Source organism: Drosophila simulans, chromosome X (assembly GCF_016746395.2).
Source record: "Drosophila simulans strain w501 chromosome X, Prin_Dsim_3.1, whole genome shotgun sequence".
NCBI lineage: Eukaryota > Metazoa > Arthropoda > Insecta > Diptera > Drosophilidae > Drosophila > Drosophila simulans.
The window spans coordinates 13733785-13758362 of record NC_052525.2 but is presented as its reverse complement, the minus strand read 5'-3'; the positions used below and the strand labels follow the sequence as shown (position 1 = coordinate 13758362).

The 24578-nt window shown below is 40.3% G+C and overlaps 3 protein-coding genes across 3 annotated transcripts; all 3 read left to right on the top strand.

Moving 5' to 3' along the window:
- The first annotated feature begins 784 nt into the window (after nt 1–784).
- Nucleotides 785–1805, top strand: LOC6725922 (suppressor-of-stellate-like protein). Its single transcript, XM_002106872.4, has 3 exons — nt 785–861; nt 919–1446; nt 1506–1805. The coding sequence occupies exons 1-3, from the start codon at nt 851–853 to the stop codon at nt 1636–1638; spliced, it is 672 nt and encodes a 223-aa protein (XP_002106908.2). The 5' UTR covers nt 785–850; the 3' UTR covers nt 1639–1805.
- Nucleotides 1806–2807: 1002 nt separating this feature from the next.
- Nucleotides 2808–3941, top strand: LOC6740130 (clumping factor B-like). Its single transcript, XM_039297328.2, has 2 exons — nt 2808–2943; nt 2998–3941. Exon 2 carries the CDS (start codon nt 3015–3017, stop codon nt 3771–3773), a length of 759 nt encoding a protein of 252 aa, XP_039153262.1. The 5' UTR covers nt 2808–2943; nt 2998–3014; the 3' UTR covers nt 3774–3941.
- Nucleotides 3942–19736: 15795 nt separating this feature from the next.
- Nucleotides 19737–20803, top strand: LOC6740128 (suppressor-of-stellate-like protein). The gene is made up of 3 exons (XM_016180813.3): nt 19737–19839; nt 19897–20421; nt 20481–20803. The coding sequence occupies exons 1-3, from the start codon at nt 19829–19831 to the stop codon at nt 20587–20589; spliced, it is 645 nt and encodes a 214-aa protein (XP_016039293.1). The 5' UTR covers nt 19737–19828; the 3' UTR covers nt 20590–20803.
- Nucleotides 20804–24578: the final 3775 nt, after the last annotated feature.

Genomic DNA, 24578 nt, shown 5'->3' with positions numbered 1-24578 from the left:
TGCCAAAAGACGCGCAGCGCGTGGCTCCTTGCGATGCTGCCTTTCAACTTAAGTGAAATAAAATACAATTTATTTGTATATTGTTTTGCTGTTGACAATTGCGCGACTGCAGAGCGCAACTTCTTCGCGAAACGCGAAAAGGGGTTGTGGGTGTTTAAAAGTGGGTGTTCCTAATGGCTGCCAGTGGATGGGTGGCTGGCTGGCTGGTTGTGCGTGTGGCATGTGCCTCATTAGTGCTACATTTTCGGACGGGCGCCCATTGTCTTGGATTGCCTCCCAAGTGGCAACTGGACGACGTGACGATGTGCACATTTAATAACGTTCCGGGTTTGATTAAACAGAAAGCAGTAGTATTCGTGGCGAAAAGTAGGCCAAGATTTCCATGCATTGTCCAAACAAATGTCTGCACGAAAAATAGCTATTATTCTGACAGACTCTTAAATGCGATAGAAAGCCACCTTGGTCCTAGTATCAAACAAGAGAGAATGCTATAGTCGATTTTCCCGACTATCAGATACCCCTTACTCAGCTAGTGTGGGATTATTCTGGGATATCGATAGAATCAAATGGGGAATAAAAACGGAAACGCTTCCTTCTGCCCGTTACATGCTTTTCAACGAATCTAGTATAATGTTAATGTTAAAAAATATAAAAATATATAATGTTTAAAAATTCCTGAATTTAAATCATTTTGCTGTGGATACTATGTATAAAATAATATAAAAGTCATCGGCCGATTAAGGGTGGCTACCCTGTCGAAACTCTGACGCATAGATGTCATTATGGCATAGTAGGCCTTGTTATTTTGCACTGCACTTTTTATTATATTCTATAAGAGTGAACTGGCAACATGTCGAGCCCGTAAGTAACTAGGTTTTTCTTATGGAAAAAATAGGAAATCACAGTGAAATCTTGTAGCCAAAGCAACGAGTCTAAGGTAAATTCCAGCTGGATTGATTGGTTCGTTGGGAAGACTGGCAACGAGTTCCTCTGCCGCGTGCCCATCGAATTCATAAAGAGCAAGTCCAACCTGAAGGGCCTGAAGCACAAAGAAGAGGCACTGGAGATTGTCCTGGATCCGATATTCGACAGTTCCGTGGACTGGGTCTCCGGCTATGAGGCGGAGCTGTACGGCATGATCCACGCCAGATACATCCTGTCTGCGCATGGCGTGGATGACATGCGCATAAAATTTGAGAGAGGGGACTTCGGAAGGTGTCCGAGGTTCTACTGTGAATTGCAGAGAACCCTCCCAGTGGGTCTCAACGACAAGTGGGGCCAGTCTACTGTGAAGGTCTACTGCCCTCGCTGTAACGACGTCTTCAAGCCGCCATCCCGCAATGAAATGCTGGACGGGGCCATGTTTGGGACCAGCTTCCCGCACATGTTCTTCATGGAGCTGCCGATGTTGAGACCCCAGCCGCCCGTGGAGAAGTACGTCCCCCGGTAAGTAATTCTCCGAGTATAGTATAGTTATTTTCTACACAAAGCGCTTCTACTTGCAGTATCTATGGATTCCGGTTGCACGAGTCGGCCTTTAAGCCGCTCGAATCGCGCGAGTCCTCGATTGCGAATATGGGATCCTCGGCCACCTCCTCGGGCACCTCCGCCCCTTCCCGAATTGACCAGGATTTTTAACTCCACACGATATCTTGTTGTTGCAATTAAACACATTCCCCAGTGCGTTGATATGGCCAGCTACCACATACTCATGCACCTCTGACACCTCATACACCTCATACACTTCATACCCTTAATACACCCATACCACGTTTTCTAAAAAAAAATGTAAGCGACTAATAAAACTATGAAAAAATATTCAACAATTTTTCAAATATTTGGGCTTGGCAGTTTTGCGGTGTTTTTGGGCGTTGGATTGGGGGTGGCAACATGGGTCAACAAACTTGCGCTGCGTCTTTGTCTATAAAATCTGTATGCCGAGACGTACAGATGGACATGGCCAGATCGTCTCGGCTGTTGACCCTGATCAAGAATATATTTACATTATATGGTCGGAAACGCTTCCTTCTGCTTGTTACATACTTTTAAACGAATCTAGTATACCCTTTTAAAAAAGACATTATAATACATAGTTGAATGTTAAAGTTTATAAAATATATAAAAATATGCGCGTTGTTTAATGCAAAATTGATTACTGGAGGCACGGCGTGCGGTCGTAAGCACCTAAGAATCTATGTCTACTAGACAATGTCTGCTCTAATTTTGCACACGTCGCAAGCTGAATACTCCAATGACAATTATTCTAATATAAAGTCATATTTGAAATTTATTTTGTTATATTATGTACATAGTTGCGGCTATTACTATTTCTAAGCTATATTTAAAAAATAATATCGTTAAGTCAATGCAACACAAGAATTTTTTACATCGTGCCAATTAATCAAAAATAATACAGATTTAAAGGCTAAGAACTTGTAAAGTGAAGGGCATATTATGTATAATTTACAATGCATGAGCATAAGTGTGCACATATACAATTGTCGGCTGTCATTGTATGCGTAGAAGAGAGCTGAACAAAAATTCGATAGATCCTGGAGCCACCTCTCGAGCCAGCCCTAAAATATCGTGTGCAAAACTATCGTATGGCGTTACGCATCGTGTTATTCTTGTGACTGTACTTTTACTCTACGAGTAACGAGTGAAGAAATTAATATGTTTGACAGTATCCTACTGAATCTACCAATTTCCATAACTAGAAATAACTATGCCAGTCGAACATAATAAGAATTTTCGAGTCCAGAGTTCCCATCTGCAAGGGATTAACAAAGATCTGGCAACCCTTTTAGCACGCGTCACAAACTCAAAGAAGTCGATAACTTTGCAGTCTACCAATACCACTTCCTATTTGGCGTGAGGACATAAGTTGAATCACATCTTCGAGCGGATATTACTTAACTATTTGCAAAGCACAGCATTTCCAAGGTGAGCACTTAGAGAAAATTCTTTTCCACGCACTTTACACATACAAGTTGATAGGATTTCTCAACGGAACTATGGATTTCAACAAGATGAAGAAAATAGAGCAGGCGGTTCGCATTGGCGGCAAGGGATCGGTGCGCCGCAAGCACAAGAGACTTCCATCGGCTGCGGCCACTGAAAGGCGCGTGCAGGCCGAATTGGCCATGTTACCGTTGAATGAGCTCAACGATATCCATGAGGTGGCCATCGAGTTCACCGATTCCAGTGAGGTTGTGTTTACCATGCCCAAGGTTCGGGGTAGCAATCAGAATTCTTTTTTCGTGGTTAGTGGCGATATCGTGCGCAAGTCGTCAACAGCTGGCGCATCGAAAGTGGCCAAGGCACCCAAGCCGCCCAAGCCACCCAAGCCAGAATCAGAGGAGTCCATTAAGTTGGTGGCCAAGAAGCCCAAGAAGCCGCGCAATCGTGTGCGTCCTCGCAACAAGAAGGTTCAAATGATGCTCTTCAAAAACGATAAAGAAATGGCCATGGCTGGCGGGGATTCGGAGCCGAAGCTTATCAATGGTAAATCAAATTTGATCTCCTCTGAAGATGCTAGCGATCCGGATAATGACAACGTGCCATCGGATGAGTCTGATGTGGATAAGACCATCGTCTGCGACAAAGATTCGCTGGAAAGCGGCGATGATTCCTCTGAAGATGGTAGCGATCCGGATAATGACAACGTGCCATCGGATGAGTCTGATGTGGATAAGACCATCGTTTGCGACAAAGATTCGCTGGAAAGCGGCGATGATTCCGATGGCAAGGAGGACGATGACAGTGAGGAGTGAAACTACCAATTTTCTACTCCGATTATTATGGTCCTGCGGAGCAGGTGAATCCGAAGACTTAACGCGCATAGGTCTCCGAGGACGAAGATTAGACATACTCATTTGTTGATACATTTGTACCAATTTTCTAAATAAATCGCATACTAAATACATGCATACTTCAAACTACTTCTAAAACATGTTTATTGTACCTAAAATTTTCATCAAATGCTTATCTTACAAGAACGCTGCGTTACGTTTTTGCCAGTCATTATTTTATGTTCTCTTTCGCATAGAGTTGTCAAAATTTTTTGGGGAAATGGCCAAAGAATGATTAATCGGCTAAAAATAATTGTAGGAGATATCATCACAATTTACAACCGAATATCTATTATAAATAAAAAGAAAATGAATATACTTGACAATATTCTACTGAAGCTACAAATTTCAAGAGCTCTTAATTGCATAATTTATTGTGAAATAAAAGAACGACTACTTATTATGCCAGCCGAACATAATAAGAATTTTCGAGTCTAGAGTTTCTATCTGCATGGGCATGACAGAGCCCAGGTAGCCCTTTTAATACGTGTCAAAAACTCAAAGGGGACCTCTCAACCTTCTAGCTTTTTTAGTTCCTGAGATCTCGACGTTCGGCCATTAATCCTGATCAAGAATATATATACTTTATATGGTCGGAAACGCTTCCTTCTGCCCGTTACATGCTTTTCAACGATTATAGTCTACCCTTTCTACCATTTCTACGAGTAACGGGTATAAAAACTGGCCATGCTCCAAATAGTTGATGATTTTCAAAACAAATACGAAACAATGGGGCGTATGCGAAGCTCTTACAATATTATCCTAAGAAAGGAACCAAATCGGCTTATGCTCAACTAATTGATTTTACTAATTGAAGGGCTTTATTTTAATCTGCTGATCATTCGCTAACATATTTATTAACAAGCTTGGTGCTAAATTGCTTAAATAATCATTGTTTAACGAACACTCATTAAAATAGTTAGCAGAAAATCACAAGGTAAATTACACTGCTTTTATGGTAATTACAATTGCGTCGACAATGAACCTGTTTCAATTTATGTGAGTGTACAATTTCATTGCTAACACGAAAAGGGAAAGAATTATTTTGCAAACTAAACATAAGCATTAAATAACAATTTAACTAAGTTTTTGGAGAATATTAAATATTATTATTATTAAGTGCTGTGATTTTTCGACAGCCACTAGGCTAATCAATCATTGCAAACGGTATGGAAAATGGCAAGATTCGACTGAAATTAAAGTGTTTTATGCAGTCAAGAGCAAATAGCGTTTCACCAGTATTTAAAAATCAATTCGACTCGACTATTACCTTGATCAATAAATTTCCGATAATGCATTGAACATCAGATACCACACCGAAATTCTCGGTTTATGGTGTGTGGAACAATGCAATTTCAAAGCTAACAAAACCAACAAAAGGACCTCGGCAGCAAGTTAATTAAGCAGAAGACAAATGAGAATGAAGTGCACAATTGTTAAACAGCAGTAGTTGCAGCAAAGGCCATTACAATTAATATCCATCACTCGTGCGTGGCAATAACATGGGGGAAAACATATATATATCTATATATATGTATGTAAATATATATATAGTTTTAGCACCCGAGTCCATTCAGTCGGTTTAAGCCACAAAAGGGCTAAAACAATGACCGCAGAAACAATCCATCCACACATCTGCCCATCCATCCATCCATCTATCATAGTCAGAATCGTCTTCATCATCAATGCAATATTTATCCCATCCACTACTTATTATAAAATAATCAAAATTCGACAAATTTTGCATTGTTTGTTGCCTCTATTATTATTACGTGCCAAAAGCAGCAGCAGCAGCAGCAGCAGCCGCCACCTCAACCTCAACCAAACCCAAAAAGTATGGGCGAAAATCCATTGAACGGGTGTCGACGACCACGCGGCGTATACGCGATGTTGCCTGCCTATTTGAATGCATCTCTAATGCGTTATGCAAAACTGTCCATTGTGGTTCACCCTGGCCCATTGTTATTGTTGCTGGCGTCGCTGGGCTGCTGGGTTGCTGGGTTGCTTGGTTGCAACAGACAGAACACACAAAACAGACAAAACAGGGGGACATCATCACCTGAGTGTGTGAGTGTATGAGCACACGGGAATATGTGAGCAAACAAAGAAATATGGTCGTTCAGTGAGCCAAACGGCGGTAGGAACAAAGGTAAGCTACACTCGCAGTTCCAGTTTTTGGGTTCCCAAAAAAGGATATTGTTTAAGCAGATTCTCGGAGGTGTGAGCATAGACTCTTTGAGCTGTGCTACTTCAAAAATCGAAGTGAATTTAATCAGGTTTTTGGTCACCATTTAAGCCGAGCAGTTTTCAATTTTGAGAAAGCTAAAATATATGAAAATGCAGAGCTGCGGAAAATTAATCGCGAGAAAGTTTTAAAAGTAAAGAACATCCAGTGGATCGGGTTAATAAATCTGAAAATATTATATTGTATAATATATATATAAAAATTTCGCATGCTGACTTGGCGGTAGTTCTGTCGATAGTTTCCCATTTTTCTGATGGCCAAACAAGCAATATTGGTCGAGTGGCAATGCCCTCGGCCTACCAATTGCATTGGTCACAGAAATCTCGGAAATTCCTGCAGCTATTCATTCGACATGGCCCGCGAGTTAGTTACCCGCTTTGCGAGTAGAGAGTATGGTGCAAATAGGAATAAAAAATACCATTGCATACACACAGGCGCCGGCCACAGACGCCGCCAACGTCCTGCCATTTAACTGCCAACGGATGTTATGGTCGAGTGAGTGACAGGGGGCGTGGCCGGGCCGGGCCGGACCGGGCCGAGCTGGGCGGGGACAGCGCCTAGTTTCATTTTTAATTTATTGATGATTTTATCAACGGCCAATAACAAACCACAATGGCACAGCCAGCACCGCTGGCCAACAACAGCAACTAAACGGCAACAACGGCCGACAATGGCAAACAAAACAGCACGGCCAAAATGCTAAACGAACAGAGAACGTAGCAACAATAATACCCGCACAACAACACCAAATCACAGGATATACACGCAGCTCTTCTTATTTTTGCTAACGTTAATCGCAGGTTCCTTGGGTACACGATATTCGATACAAAAGCGCAGATACTTACTTACTTTAGGAGCTGTTGCAGCTGCGCAGGTAAAAAGTAAAGCGGTTTCAATAAAAAACTACATATCTTCAAAGTCATATCATTTATTTTATTGATAACATAACAAATAATTCTGAAATACATAATAAAATAAATTAACTACAAGCAGTTTTAGTTAAAGTTAACTTTAATTAACTTTATAGATGGTCAGAACTGTAATTAAAAATCTATGATAGCCACAAACCGTTGTTAGTAACATTATAACTTTATACTTTACAGGGTAGCAAACTGTCGAAGTTCTGCGAAGAAAGCTCTCTAAATCTATTTTTTGTGTTTACTTTTTTTTTTGGTGTGTTGAAACGCTTTTGAGAAATTTGCGTTGATTTGTAAAACGCGTCAGGTGCGGAAATGACGCCATTTTCGGTGTATATGTCCGTGGGGGAGTGGCAGGTGGGCGGTAAAAGCGGAAGTGCGGAGGGATTCGAGGGGTTCGAGGGTAGCGCAAACGGTGTCGGCCATTTGCAATAAATGCCAAATGCCCGAAAAGCAGGCGAGAGAGCAGGGAACGTCATCAGCGGCAATCGGCTCAACGGCTCCATGCGAAACCTGAACTCAACTGCAGTGCTTACAAATGCAAATTGAAACATGATAATTGGTCTCACCTGTGTGTGCGTGTGTGGGTGTTGCCGTGTGAGTGTGTGCGAAAAATCTCTGCACTGCAAATAAAACCGGAAAAAAGGCGCAGGCACAAAACTGTCCTGTGTTCTTATAATGTCAACAATAAAAGCAAGACAAAAAAAATTAAACACTTTTATTTGCAAATCCTTCGAGTTCAGTACACTGCCCAGCTGAAATTTAGCCATGCTCGTGCATTATTTTAATTATTTTTTAGCGATTAATTATTGCAACCATTTCGCCACTCGGCTGACTAACAAAAAAAAAGGACGCCAGAAAATGGTGTTTACAAATTCGGATGGACGTAAACGGATTCCTTTGAATTAAAATCTTCTAAGCATTAAAGTAAACAATAATTAATTGCACATTTTATGCACTGCAAAAATAAGCTATAAAATAAAGCAATGGAGAGTTTATTTATTTTCAGATCAAAATAGTTGAAAAGTTGAAAAAACAATGTTCGCTCAAATTCAAGTTCTTTACTTGCATTACGTAAAATGTTTATAACAAATATTTTATTTTTTAAGTCGTCACTAGAAACTTTTGCATTGATTTATTTTTTATTACAATCTCCTTAAAATCTCGTTCTAACAATAGGATGTAATCTTGTTGCGGAAATTGAATTAATGTACATAATTAATTATATTACTTTGATATACGATAAGTTCTTGCCCGTTTTGAGCAGTGTAAAACGGGCTTGTATGCTTGCATGCCGCACATGCATATGTTTATGGGATTGTGAACGGTTGCGGGGCGTGTGAGCGCAGATTAATTCACTCAACTGTAAAACCGCTCATTGCTGTAACATTTACGCAGCGGCGCGTTCTGCGGTCAGCGGCGTTGACCAGGACATGCCACGCCCTTATTCGACGTTGATAAGTGGGCGTACAGTCAAGTGGCAGTTGAATCGGATAGGATTGAATTGAATTGGATTGGATTGAATTGGATCCGTTGGAGCCAAGTCGAAGTTTAAGTTCTTAGAGTGTCATAATTATGGCTGCACTGCGTTGTTGAATTCACAAAGGACACAGGAGTCCTGGGAACTCAGAGAGATGGAATTGGGATGGATTTTGAGCTGTTTATCGGAAAGTAACTACTGTAAGATTAAAAAGTTTTACATACGATTTTATGATTAAATAATATATTATATTTACTTAATATTTTTGATTAGTAATAACGCAAAGGAATGCCAAAAAGCTTACTATTTATTTTTTATATATTCATCAGTAGCAGGAAAAAACTATCTTAATTTAATACCTTTTATTAGCTTTAACATAAATATTGATTTAATTTTGTACATTTACCTTGGTGTATGTAATAATTAAGATGCTGCACGCACTTTTTCAGTTTTCCAAAAATAGTTGGTTCGCCGTCACCAAGGATGATACTCTCGTTTTGGTTTCTTGTTCAAGAGCCGTTGCTAGCATAATGGGTCCGCCAATTGATATTTCTGCTAATTGCCATTGCGTTGGTTCAATGTGAATCATCATCTGCTGGATGCAACATGCAACGTGCAACGAGCAATGTGCAACATGCAATGTGCAATATGCATTCAGCCATTCAGCCATTTGCAACTGGGTCCCGCAAAAGCAGCTAAGTCCATGTGCGATGCGATTCTGCCGCCTGCTGACCAATTATGGTCACTTGGCCGCGCCACATGACCACCTCCGTCCACCTCCGTCCACCTCCATCCACCTCCATCCTCCTCCGACCACCTCTATCCTGCCATTTTCGCCATCCGCGTTCCAATGCCTAAGCGCACAGGCTGAACTCTGACCTCTCCGCTCGAGTGCGACTTTGCCACAGTTCACAGTTCATTTTAGCTCGGTTCAGTTCAGTTCAGGGCCAAATCCCGAAAACGCTCTAGTTGGCGAACACATTATGCAACAGCCGGTTTCGATTTTGAAAGTTGCAGTTTTCGGACGCAAGATCTTCAATTTTTGGACGTATTAAAGCAGAACGAATTGAAAAAGTAAAGATGCTGAGCATTTTTATTATATCATGAATACACTTACTTTATTCATTTCTTTCCACACTTACAATTCGTTTTTATTTAGATATTAATTACTTTCAACATTTTAAATTTTCAGCTTGTTGTCAACATTACGTATACGCCACGTATGTCGCTATGAATGTGATTCAAGAAGTTGGAAGTTGGTAATAGTTATCGAATTCGTTTACTTGAGTGCAGCCTGCTTTAGTTGATGACTAATTTGTAATTACTTAATCAAAATACACATTGTCATACAATTGCTGTTTGTGAAATAAAGTCCTGTGTCAATTTAGTCAGTTCCTATTTTGCTTTTAATGAGCGTGAGGCAGCGGGGCAAATGTTGAGAGCATTTTCATTCCATTCCATTCATTCATTACCCCGCCTGCCATTTAATTGTGATTAAAACCAGCAGCTATATTTCAATTCACAATTTCGTGGGGGCGGCAAACGAGCTGGCGAAAAACTTCTCCCGTGTCAAAGCGCGACATTCAGAGTTGCTACTTACCACTTTGCAATTGTTTTTCGGTATCGCGTCGGAAGCTTCTTTAAACATGATCCCACTTTTGTGTCCTCGGCTTCCATGAAGACCTAAGCCGCCTGACTACCCAGTTCTCCGGCTTCCAGGTCACCCAAATCCGCCCAGATCCCAGCCACATGCCAAAAAAAAACAAAAAAATGCAAGCACTGCCAAAAACATCAAGGATTCAACTACTAAACTATTAAGCTGGGTTTTCATTTTATCTTAGAAAATATATATACATGATAAATAAAATAAATGTATACAAATCGAGTAAAAAACTTTCTTGTTGTATTAACTTTAAAGCCATCGAACGACTTGATTAGCCATTTAATTGGGCATCTTCTGCAATTTCTAGTTATTAGCCATGGTTTTCATCTAACTTGTTTTCTGTGTAGTCAGCTGAATGTAAATGGCTAGCATATATTGGCCCAGTGGATTCTCAGCACTGCTCACACAGCCTTTTCCTTTGCCAGTTGGTTATGTTGGCTTCGCGGCTCAGCCGTTCAAATGTTTGCCACCGTATGCATAAAGTATACTTGCCGGAATCTAAGGGATCCGGAGATGGGACAAGGACTCCTCTTTCTAATAAGCCGCCGTGCCAATTCCCTTAGCCTGTTTGCCGCTAATTGTTGCCACAGACTTGGGGTGTGGGTTTCTGGTGGCATACCCCAGTTTGTCGACTCGCTTTTTAAACTGCCTTGGTAATTTTTAAACAAACTCTGCGACATTTGCGTGCGTTTTTCGTTTGAAGCGCCACCTCCGACATTGTCGCTTGTAGGCGAACTAATTACATTTTCGTTTTCAATTAGAACAAAGCGAAGTGAGTAGCGTTTCACGAGAGGATGGGCCCATTTTCAGTGGGTGGAAAGTTTGGGCTTTTCCACGACACGCACTGGGGTCAACGCCCATCAGTCCAACTTTGGGGCACTTTTATTCGGATATCTGGAATATCAACAAAGTGTTCCGGTAACTAACATTTAATGAATCCAAATCGATGATACCAACAAGTAATATATACGTATAAATACATTTTATGTACTTACAATCTGGCTTTTAATATATTTAAAATCTTGTTATAATGCGTTTAGAATGGAAACATATTTAATAGCCCACCATTGAAGTGTGCGAAATTTTCCTGAAAACAAAGGGTAAGGTTTTCCACATTCACATTTTGCCTAGAATTTTTTTTGCTTGAGAGTAGCAAGCTCAAATAAAAATCCCATTTTGCAAAGTTCGACTGCATTTGCCAATATGTTCGACTTCGACTTTGTCTGCCTGCAATTGTAATGCTCTTTGCAGGAGTGAATAAATGAAACTTGTACTCACTTTTGCATCTTCCTCCATGGCAATTATAATTAAATTTCGTTCCAATCGTTGGATTATGCTGCTCCTGATGGACGACGACTGGTTGGAAATGGAGGTAACTTCGTTAGGCCAATGAATCCAATGTGGCCGACTCGACTCCATCGCCTGCCCCTAAATGTATGCATTAAAAATTTGTTAACCGACCGATTTTCCCAACGGGACCCGAATCAATTGTTTGCCTAATGCAATTTACTCTGCACCAGATGCAGATGCGGATGCGGATGCGGATGCGAATGCGGATGGCAATGCGAATAGAGATGCGGATGTGGAAGGAGATGGCAATGGCGATGGAGATGGAGATGCTACACTGCTGCTACTGTTTGAGCCAAGGTAATCAACAATCAAAATCCAAAGCCGTTGGCCGTGTGGGCGTGGCCGACCGCGCCCCCTTTCGGAAGGAGGGCTGGGGGTTGTGTGGGCCAGGGAGGTGGGGTGATGTCGCCGCTCGTTTGGGTCACTCTTGATGACGACAATTTGCATGTCAAGTCCATTAGGAGCATGTTATCATCCATCCCAACACCCCCAGCAATCCTAGCAGCGCCATCCCTTTTGCAGGCACCGCAGGAGCTACGATTCTTCCCATTTCTTCGTCTGCCTTTGGATTCTTTTTTTCAACCCCAGCTGCATTTTACACTACGTTCTTCGCTCGAGAGCTCCTTCTTTTTTGGCTTGTTAAGCGCAATTAGTCGGTATTGACCATTCCCTCACAAACACTCGCACGAACTCGCACACACACACATACACACACACTCACAGTTGCGGTCAGGGAAATAGTAACATCTAAAAATATATTTATTTATATATAAGCTTAAAGTGGATTTTCAATGTACCTGATACACTGAAATATTTCGCGTTGTTGTCTAAACAAAAGACTTGGCATTTAACTTGGGCTTCAAATCGATAAATAATTACTACTTAAATAAAATATTCTCAATTAAATAATAAATTAAGATGTATTGATAATAATAAATTTTAAGGACAGGCTATTGAAGCTATTTAAATATGAGTATTTATAAAGGTTTTCCAATTGAATTGTGAAATCTTCTTAACCAAGCCTTTGTTTCTGAGTAACATAGCTTTATTATATTTTATAAAAGCTTAGTTTTGAATATATTATTTTTATATTTATTTAATTAAAAAAAAGGCTCTGCCACATTTCTGCGCCTCATTGTAAATGGAGTTTGTGGGTGCATCATTGATGTGGCATTGATGGTGGGCTGCCCTGATATTCTAGATGTTTCATTTTTGCCACTTTGCAATTTTTTTTTTTTGCCCCACCTCTGGACGCCGCTCCCCTCACCACCCACTGTTTTCAATCAACAAATTAAAACAACAACATGGACGAGCTTGTTGTTGCTGCCAGCACATACACTTTGTTTATTAAAATCCGCACAGTTTTTAACGAAAGTGTGCGAAGAATTAGGCAGCAAAAACAAAATGCTCTTTGCTCTCACAATATTTGACTTTGCGTTTTTGTTTAACAGCATTGATGGAAACTGCTACAATTTAATATATTTCCTTTTTGCCATGGCTAACAACTAACAACTAGCTCAACTAAATCGGATAAAAACTAAGCACTGGCATCGATTAAAAGAATGCGTTCCTTCTGTGCCTGCAGTGTTTTTTACCTTTTAATTTCCTTTGCCAGCTGCCCTTTTGATTGAGTTGCTGCATTATTGAGGTGCACCACTTGCGGTTCTATGCTCCTCCTGCCAGCGTTTTTCCCACGACCCGTCTGTTTATGGCCAAAAGGATGGACGGAATGTGGAACGGTTGCCTGTTGCGATGGCGACACTGTTTGAATCCTCTTCACAGCAGATTTCCACTGGAATGTCGCTGATAAGCACAAACGGCAGCCTTCGCCAGGTGCAGCATACTCGCATACACTGAGCGAAATCGGTAGCTAAAATAGCTCATATACTTAACTCAATAACCATCAGTTTCGCTTCTGAACAGATACGTTTGTAATACCTTTTAGACAACAATTGAGTAAGTAATTTAAATTTAAAACAAAATTACTCTTAAATGTATATATATATTATATTTTAATATTTAATATACATCCTATATTTTCTTTACGTGCTTGTGTCTATTTTTCTTACCGACCGTTTGTCAACATATTTTGATATATTTTTCCGACAAGCGCCTTGATAATTTTGCATTTTGCCACAAAGATGCGGCTACCGATTTCGTGTAAGTTGTATCCTTGCCACGTTTTATGGCATCAAGACGAAGTTGCACTTAATTGCTTCGAGATAGATCGGTAGTGGGTGTAGATTTTTTGGCCGATTGCCAGTGGCATTGAATGTTTTGGCGCCGTTGCATACCACACTCTTCAGAATGTTGTATGCAATTTTCGGCTAAATATTTTATGATTTATTTGCGTGCTGCACTTAACAGCCAGGACATCGGGACACCAGGACATCACACAGGACGTACTGTCTGTCCACTTTTTGGTCTTTTGACCGATACGCCAACTCGCCTGTGTATGCAGACATACTGATATTCAAAGATACAAATATACATACATATGTACATATATTTGGGTGTTGTTTCCTGTTTGTGTGTGTGTGCGTGTTGACGCATTTAACAAATTGGCTAAGCAAATTTCCCATTGATTTGCCAGGCACTCAAAACGCAAGCCCCAAAGAACAGCAGTGTAGGAAATGGGCAAATGATTTAGGATAAAATATTTTACTGTCAAATTCAATCAAGCTGGCAATATGTGGAAAACGCAAGCTATACCAAACAAACCCATACATACATATGTAAATCCATGCGAATTGTGTGCCGGCGTATTAATGAGTAGCTCGAAGTGCATAAAATGTTCGCAATTTGCGGCACATTTGGGAAAACAATGCAAAAGGCATTTATTATTGAATCGTTTGGGGGATTGCCGAAACACTCGTATATCTGTAAATATCCCTATATACTCGTACATATACATATGTGCGCTTGTTTGCGATAGTCCTTAATCTACAATGGAGCATTCCGTTGGAGGCGGCGGTCCAAATAGGGGGCGTGGTCAGGCTGTGGAAGAGACAGATAAGTGAATTATATGGTCGGATTACAAAATCTGATTTACCCACTTTAAGGGCTGCTAAACAATCTGGAGCCCATTCAAATCACTCATCGATTGTAAGACCAAATCTGGAGCCTAATGCTCCTATTATGCTTTCAGTTCTGAGGTAAGAATTAAAGTACTATTTAATTTATGAATAATAGAGATTTTGGTAATATTCTACATGATGCTGCTTAAATGTTGGCGTAAAATGCTTGCAAAATGTTTGAAAATTGTTTGTAAAAATGTAAAACAAATTTTTTTTGAATTCATTTATGCAGAAAGAACTTAAAGACTATGACAACCATGACATTTATAAGTGCGCATGGATTAAAAGCAATTAAAAGTTTTACGAACTGCAAATGAAAGAAGTTTCGATATATTAACATTAATCAGGCAGCTCCGTTTGTCTTGCTCATTGTTAAAAAAAAAAAAGGAAATAAAAATGTAAATGCACATAAAATACAATTAAACGGGCAATTTGGGAAGTGCCTACTTATGAAGGGCTTAATTTTCGCTGATCTGACCTGTCAACGCTGCGATTTTCCAGCGGCAGTGAGTAAAGACTTTCCACTTTCCACTTATCGAACCTTCGAAATATGACTCAACCTTGAAAGCTCTCGATTTAAATTGATTGTGACGGAAAGTAAGCCAACGTCTGAGTTCCGTTTCCAATTAGGGTTAATTACCCACTGCAGCCCATATATCAGTGCGTAATTTCACTTAATTATAATTCATTGGCTTATTGTTTACGGTGCTTAAGAAACTTTCGAGTTCTTGGCCATTAAACGGAAATTGAAATTGAATTGGTAGGACATTAAATAAGAAATATTTAAATACACTATAAAACTAATTCATAGCAACAAATATTTCCCTATTTTATAAGAGTTACAATCCCTTCACCTGGTAACTGAAAGGAATATATATTTTTTTTTTTACACTTTACTTTTTACTTGGCCATCAAACAGACGTCAACAACTGCGACCAATCGCAGCTAATCAAAAACCAGTCGTGACCCAAGGCACCTAGTCTAGAAAAATAGAAAAAAAATAAGGTTTCACGGCCAAAGGCACAGAAGAAGACAAGTGGGCCAAATGAACCGACTAAGTGATACCTTTTAATATATTTATCAAGGAAAAAACAGTGTGATGTAGAATGTAGAATTTAATATACTATTAAATAACTACCAATTTCCTTAAATCTCTATAATGGTCTGTGATATAGATATTTTTATTGAAATCAATCTGATATTCTGCTTGTCATAATAAGCTCAAGTACTTAAATTGCAATTTGTTTAAGAATTTAAAAATGATTTGATTTAGTATACCTTTTGGGACCTACGAGTTTATACATACATAGCTACCCCAGGTCCGTGTATTCATGTGGTAGTCATAAATTCAACTTTTTTTTCGTTTTCTATGCGACGTTTCATTAAAAATTTAGCTTGAGCCACCTTTTGCCAGGAGTTCGCCAATCGGGGGTTGTCGTCCCAGCCATGTTCCCATATTCCAGACGGCACTTTTTGGAGGCTGTAAAGTGCGTTTGTTGGCGTTACTTTATGGCCGGAACGCATGTAAACACGTGGCCACGTGGCGATTCCAATCCGGAATCCACGGATAAGGGCTGGGGATTGGGGATCGGGGATGAGAGATGTAGACAAGAGGAGATGGTCGGAAAGAGACGAAGATGAAGTAGGTGACGAAGGAGGTGGAGGGGCAAGCGGAGGACTATGTGTTGTCCCAGCTGGTTCACAACACCAACGCATAATGACTGTCCTTGCCACATACACATGGAGAAAAGAGCTGCGGAAAGTCAGCTTTAAATAAATGTTTTAGGCGTAATTACTAAGTACTAAGTTTAAGCTTTTATCTGTCTTTTTAGCTGGCATAATAAATTCTAAAAATATTTACAAAGACCTCAAGATTATTTCGAGATTATAGCTAAATAGAATTATCTTTAAAATGAAATTAAAATAAATAAAACCATCTTTAAAATAATGAGCTTAATATATGTTATATATGTTAGTTTTTTGCTCAGTGCATAAAAAAACACAGCAAGGCCCGCAGAAAATTCATGCACTTCGACAACTGCGCCTCATACATTTTTATGACGCACAGTCATATTTATAAAGTCTCCGGGAATCGGGTGCCACTTAGCCAAGTCTCCTGTCGCAGAGGCAAGTCCGTATCAAGTCCGCCATCAGGATAAATTAGGCAAAGGATGGCCAATATATATGTACAGATGGGTATCAGCTACAGTCAAGGACAACGGAAAACTTGTCGAAGGACTGCATTAATTATGCTTATTTATTTGATGCCATTCGCTCATTGTCCTGTCCGGAACTTTCCCGCCCGGTTCATTAACGTTAGTAGCCTGGCATCCACGTCCTTATCGTCATCGGCTCAATTGAATTAATGCGCCCAATTGCATATGGAAATGCCGTAAGAATGTATGGGTGTTTGCCGTCCGCATTACGCGGCAACGTAAAGTGATTACGTTATGATGTGCGTGGCTTAAGCTCGACGGAAAAAAGTAACAGAGAATAAGAATGTCCAGGACATTTGCTCCTTGGCGCACTATTTACGCCATGCAATCAGGATGAGCTCAAGTCAACGGACTTACGTTGAACACTCGGCAATTGTGAGAAAACATGTAAAAGTCATGGCACGAGTAATGGGGCAGCAAAGCGGAAATCAAAATCATTAGAATACATTCCTTTCAATAAGCATAATATTAACAGAATAAAAGAAGAAAGAATGCTATAGTCGAGTTCCCCTACTATAAGATACCCGTTACTCAGCTCCTGGGAATTTAAACGCCAAATTTCATTTTTCATATTTTTTCTGGGATATCGATAGATATTGTTTTTTTTGGCAAATCGATAGAAATTTACACGACCAATAAATATGTAAAACAATATAATCCATTTTTTAAAACTGTGGGCGCGGCAGTTAGAGTGGGCGTGGCAACATGGGTAAAAAACTTGCGCTGCGTCTTCGTCTATAGAATTTGTATAATCTCAACCTTCTAGCTTTTTTAGTTCCTGAGATCTCGACGTTGATACGGAAAGACAAACATGGCCAGATCGACTCGGCTATTGATCCTGGTCATATAATGAATGAATTTAATCTTAAAAATTCCAGAATTTATATCATTTTGCATTGGATAATACTAATAAAGTAATATAATTGTTATATTTTATCATATAAATAATTTTTTATTTTAATATATAAATATTTATTAATGTGAAAGTTTATTTTCTTATTTCCTATAAATCCAAGCTTATAAAAATATATTATGCAAAATGATTGTGCAGATTGTATCTGCGAGTTTCAACCGGCAAACGTGAGACCGCTTCCTTTAGTTCGATGCCGTGGAAATCGCCTAAGCCAAACACGCTCATTTTTCCCGAAAGAGGCACAGACAAAAGCCAACAATGAAAACTAAAAAAGAGAACGGTATAGTCAATTTCCTCGACTATCTGATACCCGTTACTCAGCTGTGGCAGTACGAAAAAGAAAGTTATTTTTGATATATAATAAAACTTAAAAATTGTGGCAGTTTTGGGTGCTTTGTACGCCTTAGAGTGGCTTTGAACTTTTCAACGAATCTTGGTATACCCTTTAAATAACAGGTATAAAAACGAAACAGGAATACACAAAAGGAAACATATGAGATACAAAATACCACCTATATATATTAAAAAAAAAAAACCAACCAGATACGTGAGAAACCGAGGGAAAAAATAAAAAAGAATCCAGCCGGTTGAAAATATATGTATATAAATCGAGCAACGAAATCTCAGCCATTACTTGGCATTATTGAAGTAAACGAATTTCAAAATGCCAGCCATTCGAAGCGAGGCAAATGTCTTTAAAATCGAGCAATTTGGAAACGAGATTAAAAGCAAGTTGGCAGACAGAAGGCACAAAGTGGCGAGTGGAAGGCTGGATGCCAGGATGCGGAGGGCAGGACACCGGGCGCATTACACGGATACGTTGCACGTCCTTGGGCAGTGTCAATAAAGCGCAACAAAGAGCTTGGCCAAGAGCAAGTCGTGTCAATATTTTGACTGTGTTCTTAGCCTTGGCTTCAATGTCTCTGACCGAGTATTGTATCGAAATTGGTACACTGCCGGAAAAACATGGGTCAAAATATAAAACTTTTTACTATTACTTGTTTTGCCCTATGTGTGCCATATTGTATCTTGCTGGTTAATTAATGAATTAATTAGATTTTTAGATCTTTACCGTTTAAATGCGAATTTCTCGCGCAGTGCATCCGTGCGTCTTGGGAGCTTTGGTGGCCCAGCGACTGTCTTTCCTCGCCGAAGGTGGCCATGCGCGTCCAGCGTCGGGAATATTGATGCCCCTGGAGCGTGCCATTGGGAATGCCATGTGCCAGTTGACCATGTCGCAACCAAAAAAAGAAAAAGGATAGAAGGCGCAGGGAGAAAAATGGTAACTAGAAGGGCGGCAGTCGGCGCATGTTAAACACTGCCGTGGAGAAGGCCTCCCTTTGGCCATCGGCCAGGATACATCTTCGGAGGACTGGGAAGGAGGAAGGACGAAGGATGACATAAATTAGCGGCAGGCCGGTCTCCTACACTCGCAACTCTTGGCCAAAAAGTTCTGCGGCTAGCTGCCTCATATGGCGGCACGCAGTTTATCATTGTGTCGGGTCAGCGTTTGACCCCAGACCCTAGACTCCACACCGCTGAACCCTGACCCCTGACCCCCAACCCCGATCACCAGATCCCCAGATCCTCTCTGCGGCATAACGTAACATAACCTACAAGCGACTGCTGCTGCTGCTGTTGCACATCACGTGACTTGCCAGCCAAATGAAATCCTTGGCGGTGCCACATGGCGCAAAACGCTTCCGTAATTGAGTTGCCCTCACATTTGTGTGCATGCAATCACTTAATATTCGTGTCTTGAAGAAGGCCACATCGCGCTGGTCAAAAACCCACTTCCGTGTTTGAATTTCCAGGATTTTCATTTTAATTCAAACCATCGCCAGTCAATGGCGAAAGGTAAGTTTATTAATGAATTAAAGTGTTAAAAAATTCCTGAATTTGTAAGATTTTGATTTGGATACTATTAATAAAATAATATAAAAGCTGAACTTGCCGCTTTGACGAGTTGTAGGTTTTTGTAAAGGTATCGAGTTCCCGGGCGATTAAGGGTTGCTACCCTGTCGAAACTCTGACACATAGATGTCATTTTGGCATTGTCATAATATAGCCTTGTCATTTCGCACTGCACTTTGTATTACATTTTTAACGAGTGAACATGTCGAGCCCGTAAGTAACCTGGTTTTTCTTATAGAAATGATAGCAAATCACAGTAAAATCTTGTAGCCAGAGCAACGAGCATAAAGTAGATGCCAGCTGGATTGGTTGGTTCGTTGGCATGATTGGCAACGAGTTCGTCTGCCGCGTGCCCATCGACTTCATAAAGGACAAGTTCAACCTGACGGGGCTGGAGTACTTCAAGGAGACGCTGGACGTGGTCCTGGAACCGTTGTTCGACAGGTCCGTGGCCCGGGTCTCCGGCTACGAGGAGAAGCTGTACGGCATGATCCACGCCAGGTACATTGTGTCGGAGCGTGGCGTGGAAGATATGCGCCTGAAGTATGAGAGGGGGGACTTCGGGTCCTGTCCGAGATTCTACTGTAAGGACCAGAAAACCCTGCCAGTGGGCCTCAGCGACAAGTGGGGCCATTCCACAGTTAAGATCTACTGCCCAAGCTGTAGAGACGTCTTCCGGCCGCGATCCCGTCCAAAGCTGGACGGAGCCATGTTCGGGACCAGCTTCCCGCACCTGTTCTTCATGGAGCTGCCGATGTTGAAACCCCAGCCGCCCGTGGAGAAGTACGTCCCCCGGTAAGTAATTCTCCGAGTATAGTATAGTTATTTTCTACACAAAGCGCTTGCACTTGCAGTCTCCATGGATTTCGGTTGCACGAGTCGGCCTTAAAGCCACTCGAATCAAGCGAGACCTCGACCGAGGATATCGGATCCACCTCGTCCCCCTCCTCTTTCCCGAATTGACCAGGATGTTTAACTCCACACGATATCTTGTTGTTGCAATTAAACACATTCCCCAGTGCGTTGATATGGCCAGCTACCACCTACTTATACCCCTTATACACTTAATACACCTCATACATCTCATACACTTCATACACCTCGTACACCTCATACACCTCTGCCCTTAATAATTGGTTCAAACTGATCGGTCCAAGCTGACCATATCAAGCACTCAATTGAGTAACAAAGCGTACTTTTCTTTAATAGTGGTAATCACTTGGGAGTTCGGAAGTTTAAGCGGCCTATTCATCCGTTTAGTACAAGACACTGGGAGAAAATAGGAGTCCTGTTGCACAGTCCAAATATAATTAGGACCCCCATACTTCCGCTACTAGTTTTCAAGATGTATCCTTGAGAATTGGTATCAAGTGCACAAGGACTAAGGATATACATACACTCCAAACGTTAAAAATTGTGGCAGTTTTGGGTATACCCTTTCTTGGTATACCCTTTAGGTAAAGGAAACATATGAAATACAAAACACCACCGATATATATAACCAACCAGATACGTGAGAAACTGAGGGAAAAGGTAAAAAAAGCATTCAGACGGTTGAAAATAAATATATTTTAAAAGCATTAAATTCCCCTTAACAAATTTTAAAGTTTAATTCAATTTAAAAGTTTTGGAGCACTGCACGGAATCCAATTTATAATTTGAGTGTACCAATAATCCAATTTAGGCGCCATCACATCTAATTTAAGGAAAAACAGTTTAAAACCATTATTATTAGCTATTTCGCTAAATTAGCTAATCAATTGCAACTAATGATTACTTACCATAATCAATGCTTTGATGCACTACATGTACATGGCGAGTAAGCATTTAATCGAAATTCCACACGGGTAATCCAATTTAGAGAGAAATGTCCGATCCCACATGAATATACGAATTCGCGTGCCAGTGTTCTCTAAACTATCCCAATTTAACTTTCTTAACTGGAGGAACGCCATCTGATTCATCGACATCAGAATCGCTTTTGCGTTTCAAATTCTTATTTTCCACTACCGTTGGGATTACAACACAAGTCGCCTTTTTCGGAGGCGAACCGGGTAGATTTTTACCGACACAAGGTGGAGAATAAGGATTATTCATTTTTGAAAATATATGCTCGTTGTTCAGTGGCTTGTTGTATATAGATGTGGAAGCTGAATGAGTTCTCCTGGGCTAATGTGTAAATATCCATATAATCGACTAAATCAAGGCCTGCTTATTTATTTACACGTAGTTGATAATCAAACCGCAACACGGCCCCTGCATTTGCAACTCCCCCCTCCATCCAAACACCACTCGATATTAGTTTTTAATTATGCCACATTTGATTGCATTAACTTGCCCCCGCAGTTGTTTACGCAAATACGTAAAAATACAAAATTAAATAAAACCAAAACAAAAAAAAAGGCAGTCGGGCAGACGCAAGACGTGAAAGTGCAGTGAAATGCAATGAAATAAATAATAACCACAAAAATGCAATTTAATACAAATCTAATTCGGGCACATCAAACTGGCCAGCTGTCCGTGTGTAAAATCCCCCCTATCTCAAACCCATAACCCCACAAAATCCGAACCGTTCATGGCGATTTTTAATTGAAAGCGCGACTTTTGGGCTTTCAACCAAACACACACACACACAGGGTACACACACACACACACCCACGCAGACAGCAGCATTGGCAACAGCAGCTGCATAAATTTCATTAGTAAACTTTTAATTAGAAAAATTTCAGCATGAATTTAATTAGTGCGGATACACACACACACACACACACACGCACACATAGATGGATCGAGAGACAAAGCCGAAAATTAAATTTAATAAAATGAAATGAAAATGAAATGCAGCTAGCCCACTGCCAACACCTGACAACTGGCTGACAATAGTAATGGCAACGAACAACATTTGTCGGCGGCAAAGTCAACAAACCACGTTTTGAAAAACACAATATTACTAGCTAAAGCCGAAATCCAAAAGCAGCGTTCCCAAACATATATCAAATAAATCAAATAATTTCCCGAAGTTAAAACATTATGCGCAACAGACCTTGTTCTGACTGAAAGAATTTTAGATTTGGTCCTTCGAGCCGGATATTCATATATTTTTGATAATTTAGCTAGTGCAAAACACATTCAAAGCGCTTACAGTTCGGTAGATTTGAGGGAAGCTGCATCGTATAATTAAACTCTGGCAGATTCGACCAACTAATTGCCAAGGTAACAGCCCAGGACACGAAGTTGCCATCGCCATTGCAAACGCAAACGTCACGTTTTGTTGCCAGCAATTATATGGCTCACAGAGGCACACGGACACAAAGGGATCATCGCTAGCCAGGCCAAAATACACTGCACGAAATATGCTAATTATGATAAGAGCCTTCAACGCCGGCCATTAGAAAGCCACCTGGTTGTGCGGCCATGCCATTACCATGGCCAACTTGACCCTCGCTTTTTAGCCAGATGGCTGCCAGTAATCGCACAATTAGCTAACAAAAAAAAATGGGTTAAACAATTAAGCAAAACATTTAAGTTATTAAGAGCTTAGGTGTAGTTTGTTAAACTACTTAAATGCAAACATTTAAATGCATATGTATATATGCATATCTATATGTATTAAGGTGTCATTCTGGGTCAACTTTCTGAAAGTAAAGTAAAATATGCAGATATGCAGCATTTGTATGTATGCTTTCCCCTGAGTTTCCCCAATCATTTTCTTGGCCAAACAATTGTTTATGCACTTCCGCCAACAACAAGAACGCTTGGTGACATCTCCATAGATCTGGCATTCCAATATGATTATCGCCCGATTATCTGGAGGTCATTCCGGCGTCACGCTTAACGTGATGTACTGCCGCAATTGGTGTAATTACAGAATGAGGAAGTGCAGCGGTGGCGATATATGCTAATTATGCTGCCAATCATAACGCCAAGTGGGGTTACCCGCTCCCCAAATGTATTTTCGTACACATTTTTCAGAGTAATCTTTGTTTAGTCGCTGCTAAATTTATTGTTTTTATTAAACAACTGCAGCGTTGACGTTGCTAGCAACTAATCGCTGCGTGATTAATCATTTTCTATGCAAATTATATATGTGTATATATATTCCTCTTTTTTTCAAGAGACACGCGAACTTCTCGAACTTCAGCGCATTGGCTTTCAATCCGAGTTTGACTAGCTGGCTGATCTATCTGATGACTGCCAAGAGATCTTTAATTACAACAGATACGAGTACGAGTTCTGTCTGGCCAGCGAAAATCGTGGCTAAATCAACTACTAAGCAACTATTGCGATTGACGCTCACAAATCATTCATAATCATAACTGGCTAATCATATATGCCGGAGAACTTCAATTGAGTCAGCCAATAAAAACCCAAGACTTATTGAATAATTTTCTGCCATTTGAATGAACAATTAAGTGATGCATACATTTTTACATTCAATGAATAATGGGGAAATTCATAGCCAATATATGGATCGAATAGTTTTTCAATCGCTTTTAATGAATGGGAGAATTTCCCTCTACAATTTTTTCAATTTCTAGCAGTTTTCAAATAAAATAATATATTTTTTAAAAGTCAATGATCGCATCGTATGAGCCGAACTTCTTAAAGAAACTCAATGATGTGATAGGCCAATAAAAGCGAATCAAGCAGCCGCATCGTAATTGGCCAATAAAAGAAGAAGCGAAAACTCTAGTTTATTACGGCCAACGGTCCGAAGAGTCCAATACCCTGGCAAATTAATGTGAAAATTATTTTAAAGCCATCTGAGTAAAGTTATTTCCATTTACAATCCTACAACGTGGCACGTGCGAAGATACATATTTTTTTTACCGCCATAGCTCACGTAAGTTACGAGCTTTGAATATGCCAGACAGATTTTTTAATGTTTTCAAATCTGTGTAAATTGAATATTTTTCATGTACTCGAACTCAAAGCTGCCAGTGATGTAAATT

Coding starts and splice junctions, on each gene's coding strand:
- LOC6725922 (XM_002106872.4), top strand. Junction 1,447..1,505: donor GTGGAGAAGTACGTCCCCCG/GTAAGTAATTCT, acceptor TTCTACTTGCAG/TATCTATGGATTCCGGTTGC.
- LOC6740130 (XM_039297328.2), top strand. CDS start 3,015: ATGGATTTCAACAAGATGAAGAAAATAGAGCAGGCGGTTCGCATTGGC.
- LOC6740128 (XM_016180813.3), top strand. Junction 20,422..20,480: donor GTGGAGAAGTACGTCCCCCG/GTAAGTAATTCT, acceptor TTGCACTTGCAG/TCTCCATGGATTTCGGTTGC.